The sequence below is a fragment of the Labrus bergylta genome, chromosome 19 (genome assembly GCF_963930695.1).
Source record: "Labrus bergylta chromosome 19, fLabBer1.1, whole genome shotgun sequence".
Classification (NCBI taxonomy): domain Eukaryota; kingdom Metazoa; phylum Chordata; class Actinopteri; order Labriformes; family Labridae; genus Labrus; species Labrus bergylta.
Genome location: NC_089213.1, coordinates 10,078,136 through 10,095,035, shown reverse-complemented (window position 1 = coordinate 10,095,035; position 16,900 = coordinate 10,078,136). Strand labels below are relative to the sequence as shown.

The 16,900-nt window shown below is 40.2% G+C and overlaps 1 protein-coding gene across 2 annotated transcripts in view; it reads right to left on the bottom strand.

The window, feature by feature from the left end:
• The window catches only part of trappc9 (trafficking protein particle complex subunit 9), a 211,615-nt gene that overhangs the window by 95,649 nt on the left and 99,066 nt on the right, over positions 1-16,900 (bottom strand). For both annotated transcript variants that reach the window (XM_065948209.1, XM_065948210.1), the window contains one exon: positions 8,335-8,477. In XM_065948209.1, the coding sequence (XP_065804281.1) occupies positions 8,335-8,477 (143 nt within the window). The remainder of the gene's footprint in view (positions 1-8,334; positions 8,478-16,900) is intronic.

Here is a 16,900-nt window from a genome sequence, read left to right as displayed (position 1 = left end):
AACCATACAGATAAATAGAGCTGCTGACGCCGGATGGGCATTAGTTGGACTCGATGCCCTGTCATTGTGAGGCAGTGGGTGGTAAAGATGGAGCACGCTGTGGGAGGAGGCAGAAATGCTGATCAATGACGCTGGGCCCGCACCTCTGTCGATTCTGCAAATCTGCAATCAATAAGTGCTGATTTTGCTGCCTTACTCTGGCACACAAACATGATATATACCCTGCTAACAAATGTAGTGGCCTTAATTAGCCCGGTTGGATTTAGGGAACTGCCAATAATGGGCTATTTTTAGGGCTGTTTGTAGTTACAGAATCCTATAAGGGTATAGTAAAGGAACTGCATGGCGCCTATAACACATAGTGTTATTTCAAATCAAGTGGAAATTTGCATAAATCTCTCTTAGCTGTAGGCAAATACAGGGGTGAGTAATGAATAAAAATCAAATGATAAAACATGTCTAAATAGAAACAAGCATGGCATTTCAACAATACATGGCCATTAGCTAGATTTGGTTTTATTTGGTTCAGTTTTAACACACCTCACTCTAATGCTGTTAGAGTTAACACAATACTGATACCGGTATCTGAAAATACCTTCAGCAAATTCAGAATGGATCATTATGTTCTGGTGAGTACATGTCGTGCAACATTTCTGTATCATTATTTATTTTTTAGACTGGAAATTTTTTTTTTTTTAAAAACACATCATTGGAAATGTGCTCTTCTTCTGCTCTCCATAACATTAGCCTACACACAAAGCAGCCACCATGGAAGTATCACAACCAGCACCATTAACTATTGTCTAAGAGAAGCTAAGAAGAACTGGTTTATGTCATTTATTCTGTTAGAAAGCTTACAACATCAGTGCTGGAGGATGTAACGTTGGATGAAGTGTGTTCATTTAGTGCGCCTCCCTTGCATTAGCGAACACAACACATCATGGACTACAAGCCTAGCTTTTCGCTAATGTTAGCTCAGCTTGTATTGCATTTCTCAAGTGTCCCACTGGTATTAGCGCTTTGTATCAATAGAGCATTTCTAGATACCGTAATTCAATATGTCTTCTCTTGGAACAATGCAAGGTGGTATACTGTACACGCTATACTTAGATGTGGCTTTCATGCTAGTTTTTGTGTCACTGTGCGTATGGCATGAAAAGGCTTGTGTGTCAGTCTGTGACCGGCTCAGGATTTGGTTTTAATTATGAGGACCGACTGCACACTGGTCAAGGATGAGAACGCTAAAAATCGTCAGATTCTGGTCACATGCTGATCTATTGACGCACCTTAACCCGTCTTAACTCAAACTCTTTGCCGGTTAGTTGATTGATTATTTGATTCATTGATTGACTGACTGACTATGATTTGAACGCACTTGCATGTTTAAAAGAGCAACTGAAAAAACTGTAGACTTAAATCTTGACAAAGAAAAAAAAAAAAGAAAGATTGAAACATAACATTCACATCCAGTGACTCTGTTTTTCTATCTCCAGACAAACAATAGGATGTGATGTCAAGGAGGAAATCATTCTCAGGAAAGCAGTGATACATGTTAGTTGAAGGCAGCAGAACAGAGGAGGGTTTCCTTCTTTTAAGGGCTGTAAGTTGTTACTCACAACCCAAGAGATACTAAACGAGGAGCACTTTAACAGAAACACGTTGAAGGATCCACTCATTTCCCCCTGCAGACCAATGCATATTTCAGGGGTAACACAATATTGAGCAAATGGGATTTTAACAGGTCCCTGTAAAGTATGGATCACTGAGTATTTCACACCTCCTCGCTCTCAGTCTTTAACAGATCTGTCACCTTAGATATGACCAAAGGTGAGAGAGCAGAAAGAGAGAAAGCAAGGTCTGCCATTAATATGGAAGGTGCCGGGGAATACAAATGTATAGAAATGTATAGTGAGGTGAAGAGAGCACTAGAGTAAGGTAGGGCGGGGAGGGGGCAAAGGAAGATGTAGAGTGAAGTAATGAAAGAAGTCCTGAGAGACATAATAGAAGATAGGGACAGAAAGAGGGAAAAAAAAAATAAATGGGAAAAAAAAAGGATAAAGAATCTGTCTCAGCAGTGAGCCAGAGAGGAGAGAGCATTTGAAGACTGCAGAGTAAGTCTATCTAGAAAGTCAGGAAGAGCAAAACAAAGGTAGAGAGCGAGGCAAATGAGATACAGAGGTTACGGTGAAATGTATTATCAGAAGCCCTATGGCACAATATTTCCTTTCTAAGCTTTGAGTATTTCTTTAAGACTGTTTCAGAGAGCACTGACCAAGGTTCATTTTAACCTGTAGATTCCACAGGAACCATGTGTGCCGAGTTCCTTCTCCCTCGTGGTCTTGCTCTTTCCAATGGGGTGTGAGCTACCCTGTTGGATCCTTCACTGAAGCATGGAGCAGAGCGGAGCGCAGCCATGAGGAGCTGGAATTAGGAGCTCACAAGATCCCGAGGGAATAAAGAGTAACAACATGCAAACAACAGGTTACCTCACCTCTCTGAGGTTGATTTTTTTTTGTTCATTTGGCGCCTGTTTTGATGTGATGTTGATATAGGGATGGGCAGTGTGTCCATGGTGTTTTATTTTGAAATTGACCAGATGCTCTATTTCTACCCGTGCCTGACTTCTTGTCCAGGTTGATGCGCTCTGTGCAGTTTGATGCGTGGTGGCTGTGGGCTCAGTCCAAAATAGACTTGTGTGTATTTCAAGCGGAGTGGGGCTTCTGGCACGCACCAGTAATGGACCCACGGTGCATCCTGTGGAAACATGGTCATAGAGATGCCACATTCAGCTCCAAGTGCACTGCGCTGACGTAGTGCGGCACAGCAGGATCCTGTGGAAACTGCCCGTAATACATTTTTAGATTTGGGGTTCCAGGGGATTATTCTCCCAAAGGCTGGGAAATATGGCCGAAACAATCATCTCATTCTTGTTAAGAGCTTTTAGATGAGTCCAGATTTATTTTGGCAAAAAAGGCAAACATAAGCAAGAGCTGTACCATACCAATGTATTTTTCTTTAATTTCTTTAGGTGCTTCAAGTGACAATATGCAAGCCATCTCTTGGTCTTCTTGGCTCATGATCTGTATTGTAAACATCTAAAAGGCAGCCCTGATTTAATCTTTGTATTTTCAGCATTTGAAAAATCAAGACACTTGAGTGATTCAGTTTTAGATGAAGTAAAAAAAATAAAGTCTGCACTCTAATGCAAGTTTTTGTCTTCAGGGAAGCCAGTGTTAACTACCCAGTGGGGTTAGATTAAATGGAATGAGCACACTGTTTCTGTGATTCAGGTGTTTAAGTTAAGAAATTGTAATAGCTTGTTAAATTCTAGACATCTGACAAGATTTACGTGTCTAGAAATATGAATCGTCCTTGTAGGTTCTTTAATTTACATGACAGCAAGAGTTCACTTTCAACCCAGGGCAACCAGAAGTCACTTCAGTGTTTCAAGACAGCTAATGATAACCTCCAATTATTTCAGCTCTGTGTTGACTGAAAAAGACTCCACACTCCGCTTATTGTAGTTATGAGGAAGCCAAAGGGCCAGCTGAGGAAGTTGTCTTTGGGTAGAGAAATTAAATAGAAGTTGGGAGAGCTGGAAACTGAAAAGAAAAGAAAAGAGAGAAATAGAAGGAGAAAAAAAAAAAAACTGAAGTGCAAGAAAAGGTGAGAGATAAAAGAAAAGAAGGTGACCTGGAGATCAAAGTGGAGAGACAGGTAGAGAGAGAGTGAGCATATTAGTGATGCTAATAAACTACAAATTGTCTCGACAGTGCTGACTCTTGCACCTTTTTCTTTTCTCTGTTTTCCAATTGTACCAAATCTAATGTTTTATAGTTATAGGTAAGGGTAGCTGGTGGGCTTGGTTTCAGGAAAATGGTCATATTAGGATTTTCTGAAATGTCAATGGAGGACTTGAATTGGGGAAAACTTCTGGAACCAGAGCTGCCGAAAAAGTGGGCAGTCACTGTTGAGCTCTATTTTTGTGGAAAGATGGACCACTTTTCCTGCCAGCTGCTGCTGAGAGCTGGTCCACAGCACACTAAGGGCAACACGCTGTGCTATTTTAGTTTTAAAAAGCCCTCATTCATGTCTTTCTTGAGTGCTTCAATGTCAATTTAGAATGCACAAACAGTACACATGTCTTATTGTACTGAAAACAATATTTTGTTCTTAATATGGCAGGGATGCCAGGAAGGCAGAATGAAGTTGAATTACTGATTCTACGAGTGTCTGTCTTCTACACCAGGCGGCGTGTGTGAAGGCCATCCTCCAGGTGGTTTAATCCCGACACAGCCATCTGAAGTTGGCAGGTATGTATTCCTTACACATGTCAATAGGAGGGTCGTTCACTATCAGGGCTCTATTAAACATATCTCAAATCGGCTGGCTACCTGAGTTTACTCTTAATAGTGTGGTAGTAGTACTGGGGTAGTACTCTGATTCCTTCTTGGTCTCGAGAACACTTTTTGAAGGTCTCAGTCTCGTCTCGGAATCAAAAGTATTTTTACTCGGTCTTGTCTCCATCTCGGACTGGGCTGACCCTGGATTTTAAATCAAGACGGGTCAAGATTAACACTGATAGGCTACTCATTACTTGGATTCGAAGGGAAGGCCCCGATCTAAAAGAACAAATACATTTTATTTTTATCCCTCGGAAACGGAAACACAACCTTCCCGGTGTTATGGTGAGTGACATGTCTGCTGCACGCGAGGTGAGGATTTGTCAGATGTGTTTGGTCTTTGTCTTGGTCTCACCTTGCCTTGGCCTCAATATCGACTTGGTCTCGACCCCTAAATGTCTCTTTCTTGTCCCGGTCTTGGAGCACTCTGGTCTTAGTCATGTCACAGCCTCAGAGCACTCCGTTCTCATCTTACAACCATAACAAGGCTGTCACTGAAAAACCTAACAAACATTTCTGGTGTTCACAACTTTAATCTATTAAAACCTCCTCTTCCCATCTTTATCAATATCCTTGATCACAAACAGTTATAGGATCAATAATTCCTCCTGCAGCATATGTCAACCTGCAACATGATGAGCCACACAGTGTGGTACAGATAAGTAGCTGCTGTTTGTTTAACTGTATTGGCTCAATACAATAGCGATGTAATTGTAGTAAAATGGGTCACGATGGGAAATATGATGTTATGAAAGCAGTAAAGGCTGAATAAAAAAAGAGACCATCTGCACTGTGTGTTTTTAGCTTGTGACTCTACACCCCCCGAAAGAATATGAGCTTCTCCCTAGAAGTCGCTTTTCAGTACATCACCACTCCATTAGGAAACTAGCAGGCTGTCATGGTTGAGAGAGCAGTGGTTTTAAAGGGGGTGAGAAGAGGCTGTTAGATGAGTGGGACTGACAATGAAGCAGCAGGTAAAAAAAAAAAAAAAATTCCCTTTAAATGTATTTTTCTTTAGATTTACCGACAACAAAATGTATGGCACAACCATATTGGACTTACAGAATTACGTGTTACTAGTGCACTGCATTCTCATATTGCTGTACTGCTGGTGTGGGGATGGTGCTGGTTCAGGGTGTTCATTACATTTTAAGTGAATACAAATTTTAATATTTTCAACTTTCTCGGAGCATGCTTTTCTAAAGTACCCTGTTCAAAGTGATTATCTATGTTAGTTATGAATAGGGGTACTGCGAGATATAGCAGTAAAATAAAAGAAGGAAAAGTTAGAGAGAGGGACAGGAGAAATGTAAAGATGGTAAAATGGTAAAAGGACTTCAGCTTGTAGAGCGCTTTTCTAGTCTTCTGACTACTCAAAGCACTTTTACACCGCATGTCACACCCACACATTCACACACTGATGTCGGAGGCTGCTATGTATTGTGACCTTTAGAAGTAACTAATCACATTCATACACCGCCGCCGAAGCAGCGGGAGCAACTCGGGGTTAAGTGTCTTGTCCACGGACACATCGGACGTGGCTGCAGGAGATGGGAATCGAACCCCCGACCTTCCGGTTAACCTTCTAAACCGGAAGGCGATTGAGCTGAGAAAGACAACAGACATAGAAGTGGAGGGCAAAAATTAACGAAAAAAAGATGATGAAGTTGAGAGACTAAGAGAGTAAGCATAAAAGACAGAGAACTAGAAAAAGGGAGAGGACGACTGAAATAACATTTGGAGGGAGATAATGCGTCAAGGAAAAGAGAAAGTTAAGTGAGAGAGTAAGGGAGAAGAAAGTAGGACCATTGTTGAGCTATTGCACAGTTTAATTTGCTCATAGAATTGCTGGATAGAAAATCCACTGATACACACATAAAAGTTTTCCCACTTAACCACTAAATCAATGTTTGTGTATCGATATTGAAAAGGGAAACAAAAAGACTTAGAATGAGAATTGATTCTTCCTGTTACTGAGAGCAGCTTCTGTACAACTGTACAGGAACAGGGTGTGTGTGTGTGTGTGTGTGTGTGTGTGTGTGTGTGTGTGTGTTTGCGTGTAGAGAGAGAGAGAGAGAGAGAGAGAGAGAGAGAGAGAGAAAATGTTTGACTGTTTTGCTTTGTTTTAGAGCAGATGTGTCTGTAGGATGAGGAATGGATGTTGCAGAGGTAAAGAGGAGAGGGATCATGCGATGACTTTATGTGTATTGTAGTCAGTAAAGGTTCATTGCATATGCATACGTATCCGCAAAGAGACGAGATGGATGGCTTCAACTACAGATATTATTTAAGCTAATGATACACTTCAAGGGGCCATTTCCCAGCCACGATCAGTCTCCATCCCTTTGATTTTTTTTTTTCTTTTCCTGAGGAGTACTAGAGCTGAAAAGTGGAGTGAAGTATGGCACCGGGAATGTGTGTGTGTGTGTGTGGGGTATTGTAAGTGTGTGTGTAGTAATGTATGTGCATGAGAAAGAGAATGTGAAAGCATGAAAAAAAAAAAGACTGAATGTCCATTTAACTACCTCTGCCACTATCTGACCTTCTTCTGGTTTAGATAGCAATAATGTCATAGCCAGAGTGTCACTGCAGTGGTGAAAGAGAGAGTGGGTATCTATTCCCCCACTCAAGAGAAAAATGTGCTGCAGTATATTGTATATGTGAGATGAAATGAGGCTTTAAAATCGAGGTTTATTACTCATGACTGGGACAAGAGGGGGGGCGTGAGGTAAACTTGTCAGTACTCTAATGATAGTTATCTGATCGCTGCTCGTTTCAATGAAATATTCTCTATTTACAGGACTTCATCATCATCATCATCATATGAACACATGCTTTGAAGAAAGAAATGCTGGAGGGGAGGGCGACAGAGACATGATGTCAATTCTCCCTACGTGTTCAGTAGAAGTTACAATTGAATGAAAAATGTGAACGGTAGAATATTTTTCATGTCCAACATTAAAATTGATGTTAAGCTTTCATTTATTCTGTAAATCACTGCTGACTGTTCAACGTAGCACATTTCATATAATTATAGTTTGGTCCTTCCTGTGTAGTGTGCTGATTGCTGGCTGTATGTATTTTACTGCTGACTGCAAAACAAACTGCACTCTCACAGGGATAATAAAGACAACCTTGAATGGTAAATGGACTTGAGCTTGTATAGTTCAAAGAGTTTTACACTGCATGTCACGCCTACACATTTACACCCATTCACACACTGATGGAAGCGGTTGAAGAGGTTTCTGTGTAAAAAAGTCCATCAGAAGTAACTAATCCCATTCATACACATTCATATGCCACCGACGAAGCACCCGGGGCAACCAGGAATTAAGTGTCTTGCCCAAGGAGTCAAGGACACATCGGACACGTTGCTCCAGGAGCTTGAGAGACTACCTACTCTACCAACTGAGCCACAGCCACCCCCTATTCCCCTCACCTGTGATTTGTACATAGCTTATTATTCTTCGATACTCTCCCTTGGTACTTATTACTTATTTTACATGTTTATGTCTATTTTATTTGTATATTATATATATTTCTATATGTCCTACTACTATATTGTGTTTAAGAGCCACTGTAAGAACCAACTTTTCCCCTGGGATTACTAAAGTATTTCTGATTCTGATAATTTACTTTAAATGTATAAATCATTTTATTATTCATTCAAAAAGCACTGTTGTGTTGATGGCTTATTGTTCAGTCCTCTAATAGGTAAACCTATACCAAGACTGCTACACAAGAGAAAAATAGGGCGACCCCCAAAAAGCTAATGGTTCAAATCATAAGTCGGGAGAAAAAAAAAAAATGCTCAAACATCTGCAGTTCCTCTAAGCTAACACATTAAAAAGGGGGTGCCCGATGAGCTGCCCCAAGTTTGTTTGAAAATGTCAAGTTGTTATCCCCTAAAAGATAAAGGTGAGTCTGTTACCTGGTCGCAGGGAGGGTGCTGACTCTGGTGAAGAAAACAGACGGCTCTATGTCCACATGGACTCCCAAAGACAGCTCCCTGTAGTAGCCCTCCACTTTTCCTGCTCCACCCGAGTACTTGAAGTTCAGGACTGCTTCCAAAGTCTGTAAAGAGATTAAGGGAATGATATACATTTAGATCAAGCTGGTTTTACTTTGCCCAAAAATTGAAAGTCCCATCTTGCAAAAAAAAATAATAATAACAAATTGTGATTCCCTGAAAAACAGCTACACAGATACATGCAGTAAGTGTGATTAGCCATTCTGTCACCAAAATTGTGTTTTTTTTTTAGGGCTGATGCATCAACAAAGCATTGTGGCAGTAAATAATTGCACAAAAGAACAACTATTGTGCTATTTAATGAAATGGAATTCAAATCATGAGAAAGCCTGAGAAGGAAAGTATGATTAGTCGCTGTGGGTGGGTGGGGCAACAGTTGGCGTGACTTGTTGGCCGTGTTCCACATGATGAGAGGAAAGTGGACACAAAAAATTACTCAGAGATATTCTTTGGAGGGGGGAAGGGGGGGGGGGGGGGGGGGGGGGCAGGACAAGCAGCCAAGTGGGCGAAAGATGGGGAAATTAAAAGTGGCAGTTTATTGTGAAGGAGCACTAGCTGACTCAGGCAATGGGCTGAAACGGGTGGAGGGATCACCCAAGGTCTCGCTTTCCATCCTATGCAGTCTATATCATCTCTCCACATATTGCTGATGGAGGCACTGGCTGTGCCTTTCAAGAACAAATTTCACTGTTTCCTTGATTATTTTCAGTCTTTATACCCTCTTGTGGGCGTGCAGAGCGCCAACTGAAATGATTTGGCGCCTGCTGGCTCAACGTCTGGCCTATTACTACCTAATGACAGAAGCACAGTGCACTGAATAAAGAGAGATGAAAACATTAGAGGGGATTATTATTATTTTAGACCAAGAACCCAAATTCAGAAATTTCACTTATCAAGAACAGCATGGGTTTCATTTCAATTCCTTGGTATAATTTCAAGTCAATCGTATTATTTTCCTCTCACTTAGAGTATTATTATGTCATTTATTCCAAGAAAAGCTAGTAGCAGGCACTATGAATGGCAATGTTGGTGAGTCCTCCACTTTGGTCCAGGCAAGTTGATTGTAGCTGTGGAAACCTGTAAGTCTGTACACTTTAAGGTGAAGCATTTATTATTCTGTAGTTCAATTGTATAATGACAACACAGGTGTTCTGTCTTCAAGACTGAAATACAATTACAATATATCAATGATCAGACAGAGTGCCATGGACAATGCTGATACAAAGAGGATTACTTAATAAATACAGAAACCCCTAGCATTTCATGAAGTGCGAAGTGAAGATCAAATCTTTCACATTTCCAATGAGATATCTCAACATTTACTAGATGTGTAGGAAAAAAAATTGTGTAAAAACATTCAAGATAACTGGAGGATGAATCCAGAAAACTCGGTAATCGATGGTCCACCATGGGATTCACATTTGTGGTTTTGACTGAAATGTCTTGACAAAATGGATTTTCCTTGAAATGTTGCGCAGACGTTTATGTCTGCCCAGGACATGGTGATCTCCTTGGTTTTCATGTTGCTAAGACATGAAAAAAAAGACCTAAAAATGACCGAAGAGGCACATCTAAGGCATTTGCGCCATGTATCACAAAAGGATTGCACGCCTTTCGCGTTTACTCAACCTTTGCGTCGTGGTCAGAGAAACACCTTTTACTTACAAAACACAAGCGAAGAGTTAAATGCACCCTCAACTGCACTGCAGAGCAAACACTGCCTGGTGCTGTTCGTTCGGATTTAAACAAACCATTATTTATTAGATTGAGCAGAAACTGGACGCAGTATTTTTATGCATATCAGCCTCATTGCATTAAAAATGTCTAATGTAAAAAGGATGGTGCTTATAGCCACACAGAGTGGAAAACAATTATGTCTGCTGAGAGTTGGTGGCGAATGTGCGACATTATTTATAAGACGAGTCACACCCAACTTGCCAGTGATCAGGACAATGTTTCCCTCTCTATGACTTATAAATAAATAATCTGTAAGTACGGTCTGTAAATATTACTTTGACATTACTATTATAAATATAAACCAAGAATTAAATCAGCTCGGGTCTCTCAGCGACATTTACATGAGCGGTGAAGGTTTTGAGCTGGTACGCATTAGGAGGATGCAAGTGTTGTATTTTTCTTGGAGTTGCCCTGGCTTGCTCCTTTCAGGGAGGAAGCTTTGTTTAAACATGGACACATTTTCATGCAATGACATTGATTTGGCTATTGGTCTCATTTTAATTGATTCAGAGAAATCATTCCTTGAGCACACAGGCAGGGCCTTTTCCATTAAAATTGTTGTTTTTGTAATAATGTTTTCTTGATTTATTATTTTCCTCCTGCATGTTGACAGATGAGGCAAATGTAGTTTCACCTTTTAATAATCACAAATGAATCCATTGAAAAACCAAAAACAAAACAATGACTGTACCACACTAACACGAATCGTCTGTGTTACTACAGTCTGGTATTGCAACAGAATAAGATTCCAGTAGTTGTGCGTCAAGCAGCTGTGTAATCCTGGGGCTGCCTGTGTGGTACTAATGGCCTCAACATGATCCTCTTGAGGAACAGTGATTGTTTCAGTGACCCTAGCAAAGAAGCAGCGGTGCACCCACGATTCCCTTTTCAAACTGGGCCTGACCCCGAGTTCCTCATCTGTTCAATCCTCCCCCTCCTTCTGCTCTCAGCCCCTTGAGGACCCTATTTCAATCACACTGTGGTTAAAAATAGATCCTGCTGTAATGAGCTGACTGTGTTAGGAGTACGCCAGACGCAAGCCACTGCCTGAGCGCACACAGGTCTTATTTTCACATTAATACAAACAACGTGATGAGTGAGAATGACCAGATTGAGGTAACAATTTAATTTGAGTGCCAAACATAACTGCACGAGCTGTTGTGCTCAAGTCGATGTCCTGTAGCTTTTAACCAACAAGCAAACATGATAAAGAAAGACAAGAGAAAATGGAGAGACATAGCACCACCATTTTGACCAATGACGAATAACTTGTGATATTTGCTGAAATAACTTTCTGACTCAAATAGGCAGATATGCTTCTCTGCCATGCTGCTGCAACTCTACTGTACAGTTACAAACTGGGAAAGATGGAATCGTGAACATAGTCACAGATTTCACCAGCAGATATAAGGTTGTCTCAGCAAAGACTAGTTATGAAGTGAACTGGAAAATAAGGCTTTTTAATGCTTATATATTGACCTTTACATTTGTAAGTTAATGATGGGGCATTTCTTCTGTTCAAAGTTGCATGTTCGTCTTCCTTTGAGTTGAGTTTTCCAACTATTTGCAGACTTGCTTCTTTTTAACGAAAATAAATTAAAAGATAACAATCGGATCAAAAGATTGAATTGTATACGCAAAGTTGAAAAGTTTCCTCTCGTAGTTGATTTTTTTTTTTTTGGTGCATAAAAACCCATTCATTGACTGATTGGGTTAAATACGATAATCTATATAATTTATGCAGATCCAAATCACAAATCCGTCTCAAAGTCTTTACAATCCATAAAAACTAAAATATTTTTTAGTCCGCATTCATTTAACAAACAGGTGAACGTTGGACTTTGGAACCAGAGGCACTGTAGCATTCCCTTTCCACTGAGTAAACTACCACTTGGTGGTGCGTCTTCTATGCAGGTCACATGGGAATGGACAATCCTTTAATACTGCCTGACCTCCATCTATTACGGGTCAAAGGCTTAAACGAAAAGGGGTCTTAAAGGATGATGTTCCTGCTAATACAGTGTCCTTGAGAAAACTAGCCGTTTTCACATGAAGTCATTAAACCAAAAAGGTGAAAGGCACGTTTTCTGAAGCCATGACGCATTACCCTTTCAGACTATTGATGGATTATTGATGGATTATTGATGGATTATTCGTCAATCATTTGGTGTTGTGTTGTTGTGCTAGTTACCATCTTTCTTATTCATTTTTACTGAGCATGTAACCCAAAGTAAATCCTTCACGATTGTCCTGCATAATTTCCTAAACTGCCACTGGCTGCGTGTTGTTTTATCCTTAGAAATACTTCTGTAATCTACTTTAGCTGCCGAGCATTAGAGGCATGAGATGGATGATGGACTGGCTTTTACCTTAAATGCCATCACCCCACTTTTGTGTCATAACAAAGAAGCTCTAACAGACTATCTATCATATCCATCTTTATCCAAAGTAGCCTTTTCTGGACAATAGGGGTGAATTCAAAAAACACAATATTCCTTGTCTTGCACTTGAAGCTTGAACAAAAAAGAGAAAGAGGGATGCTGAAGGCTTTTTGAATGTCTTGGCCCTGAGATAAAGATCCTGACAAGTCTTGCTGAAGAGATTATAGCATGGCCACTTGTGTCCTGACAGGAATACTAAGATAAAACATCCCAGTGAAAGGTTAGCTGTTCAGAGGCTAGAGACTCAAAAGTTGCTTAGTTTTGTGTCTGCCCTTTCTTGGCACGGGAAATATGACTACCTAAGGTGTTTCATTTTAAGAATATGCTTAATAGGAAATTCACTTAAAGGCTATCATATTAGAAATAACATGACAGGATCAATAGCAATTTAATCAAAGTACAATCAATTCAAAAGCAGCTCCTAAACAGCTTAGCATAGCACAATTACCTTAAGGATCCAAGAAATGTCTACTTAACGGAGACATGCATGTGCTTTTTGGATGATTTTCAGAAACTTGTCATTTGTGAACTGTCAGGGCTTTTAAATCAGGGTCTTCATGTGTCACTATGTTTTACTCTGTAGCATTATACCATCAGATTTAATGATGGTTGTATCAACCTCCCCACCAGGGTCAGCCACAGAAATCCCAACTAGTGTCAGTTAGTTGATGTTTAGGGCTTTAAAATGATTTCCTTAGTTCTTAGAGGCCTTTTGCATATTCAAAGTACTGAAAACAATAATCAATGGAGCAGGAGACAACTGGTGCTCATTTACCTTATAAACAACACACACATTAATCCATTTTACCCCAAATAATAAAGACCCAACCCATGGCAAGTCCAAAACAAGAGAGACCCAAAACCAGAGACAGGTCTGGTACTTAAACTGAACAGAAAACCTGGGTAATTATGATTGCAACGGAGTATGGTGTTCTACTGGAAAAAAACTTATCATGTAAGATACAACATTATGTTGATACCCCACTTACTGTATTTGAAGTGCATTACAGTGTAAAATGCTTTACTGTATGCAAAGTGTCCATAAGTACCAACTAGTCCCACTCAAAACATTCACAATGTGAAGGCTATGCCACTCCAAACAATTAGGGGTTCAGAGTCTTGCCCAAGGACACTGACATGTGGACTGCAGGATCAAAATGCCAACCTTCTGATTGCGAGACAACTCTACCAGTGAGACCATTCCCTTGTCGATGTGAGCGGCTGCAATGTGCACTGCACTGAACAGTGCCAACTCTCTCATCTGCTTGTCCACAACTTGCATGAAGGCCCAGACAGAAGAGGTGCCTCCAGTTTTGACCTCTATCTTTTCTTTTTTTTTTCTTTTAGCTTATTTTTCACATCAATGAGCAAGTTATCCATCTTTGCTTGCTCTGCTGCTTCCAACTTGCTGGTGCTGCTGCTCATTGGTTTTCTTTGAACCTTACTTTCAGCCTTGTAAAGCGATCGTAATTTAACCTAATCATTATCATAATCATTAACTGATCACTGCTGAACTCTGATCCACTCGAGTTCTACATAAAATGATAAACATAACCCAGACTTTGTTTTTTTTATATACCTCAAAAGAGTTTACGTTGACAAATAGTCAAATTAAAAAAAAAAAAAAATTGGTTTGACAAGCGGTTAGATTTTGCTCCCCATGAACAGAGGCTTTAGTCCTCCAACTCTGCTCCGACCCTCAGCCCCTTTCTGCATGTCATTCCCCACTCTCTCCTGCGAAATTCCTGCTCCATCTGCTCTCCTGTCTTTTTAAATAAAGGCATAAAAAGCCCCAAATGAAATTAAACATAAAGTTTATCGAATGATCCCTTTTTTTTAAAGGACAGGTTGCACTTCCACAATCTTTTCCAAATATTGCACTTCCTGTTTGACAATATAGAGGGAGGAATGCCACCGTGTTACCTCCACAGTCGAAGCAAAAGCCAGTAAAAGGTATTGGTGTGAAAGATCATCATCTTCAGGCAGAGGGCCAAATTGGAAATGGTACAAAGCCCTTCTTTATGGGAGACACACTTACAAGATAAATTCTGCACCGTTTCAGAAGTATTTAGTTTCCAAACTGAATATTGAAAAAGAAGAAAAAAGGGAAAGACATGGTGAATAACTAGTTCTTCTAGATCACAGAGGATGTTCCATGACTGTGGGACAGGGTGTTTAATGGTGGTTAGGCAGAAAGGTCAGAGTGCACTTTGACAATGAAATTATTTGCATAAAACCGAGAAAAATGACTTGAGGGCATTAAGATATGATATGTCCATTTGGAGTGCTGCTTGGACTATTTTTCCATGTTCACCAAGCTGTCAATCACTGAGCCAATCATTTGAGCTGCCCAAGGCTCAAAGTAAGAAAGGAATGGTGAGACGCTAAACGCCATCCCAAAGTCCATTTCAGATCTAGTTCAGGAAATGAATGAATTAAAACTCAGATACGAAGAAGTACTAAGTTGTCTGTGTCGTACATAAGTGGGTGATACAGTAGTACAGCATTGTCGCTATGCCCCTGTAGGCTTGGACTGGCGATCTGTCAATCATGGAAATTTCAAATTGGGCGACCTAAAGGGGAAGAATTGTAAGGGGGGGGGGGGGGAACAACCTGCAGACCTTGGCCCACTTGATATTGGAGGTTACCTATCCTGGACAGATGAGCAGCAGAATACGTATTCTGAATAAATCCAGGGTCAATGCCGCATGTAAATTACTGAGAATAATAGAGAACATATAATCTCAAACAGGTGTGTTCTGTAATGGCGTCTAAAGGGTCTAAAATTGATTCCATATGCTTACACAAAAGAGATCATTATTGCTTCCATTAAAACTAAGCTTGTAGATATATAAGATCCAACTCTTACTGAGTCCATTATTTCTGCATCATAGCTTCTAAGAGGCACTTAAACTACATCTGTGGCATTGCAACTGCTTGACTTTATCATGTGTCTACTGCGCTTGTTGGCAATAGATGATTCATGAGAGAAGAGGGCAGCTGATAAGAGCCAATATGTTCTCTATTGGTCCCACGGTGTAATGACTTAGCAATAATCGCTGGATGACGAGGAGCGAGGGCGCCATGAGCTTGTCTGTGTTGATATGACAGCTGATGGGGGTTAAAGGATCTTTTAACTGCTCAGGCTGCATACAGCCCATAGAGTGAAGTAAATCAGTTTGAAAAGCATTGTGTAGTAACCACCCTCAAACCATAGGCACACCTTGAAGAGCCCCAAGCAGGTCCACTTAATGAAAGTCGTGACATTTCTGCACACAACGTTTATAATGTCACTCTCTGCACCCCCTCACAGTTAGGATGTACCTCTGATGTGGCATTTAGAATTGGATACATTTGAAGTAGTGGGTGAGTGGCTTTTACAACTCAAAGGAACATGCAACAAAGAGGTTATTGGGTGTCATTGCTCCAAATGTTAAGGGCAGTTGAGGATGGAATAAAAAAACAGCAAGATAATGTGACGAGCTCATCTACATCAAGAGTGAGCAGCAGAATTCATGTTTCCAAAAAACAAAACTATGCTTTTCAGCTGATAAAACGCTCTACTCCAAACAAAAAAAAAACATAAGAATGAAAATAAAATATCTGCAGGTCATACATTAACCTCTGCATCACGCAGGTGCACTGTGCTGACCTCAGGTATGTGTTGGGTATAGGAAAAAGTGAATTGTTTGTCCAGACCAGACCTCACTTCTTCCTGTTAAAACAAACCACTCTGTAGTTCTTATAAAAACTGTCTTAAGAAACGGCTTGAAATGCACAGCTGTTCACAACTCTATTTTATCTTCATTTTTTTTACCATATTTTACTTCTTATATAGACATGTAAATTCAGAAATTTTATAAATAGATATGAGTTGTTTTTCAATTCTCTGACAACAAAAGGATGAAATATCCCTTATACACATGTATGTTATTTGTCCAGTTCATAAGTTTCTTGCCTGTTTTCTGCTCACCTCTCGTCTACACTCCTGCTTTCAAACATAATGGACCTCAAAATCTTCACTTGCTGCTGCTATGTCTGTACTTCCTTCTTCGTCAGCTACTGACATCAAACAAGAGAAGCCAAAAGCAGACAGTGCCCTCTGCAAGTAAAACACAGTATAGCACAATATGTTTTCTTTCGTTAAATCAATTTGTATAAAGTTTAAATGGTACTGTGAGGTATTGTTACATCCCTAGTCGTAGTCAGGAGTGTGCCATTATAAACGCAAACCCAGCACCCATGATGTTCTAGCACGAAAGACGCGGAACTTTTTCACCAGGAAAGAG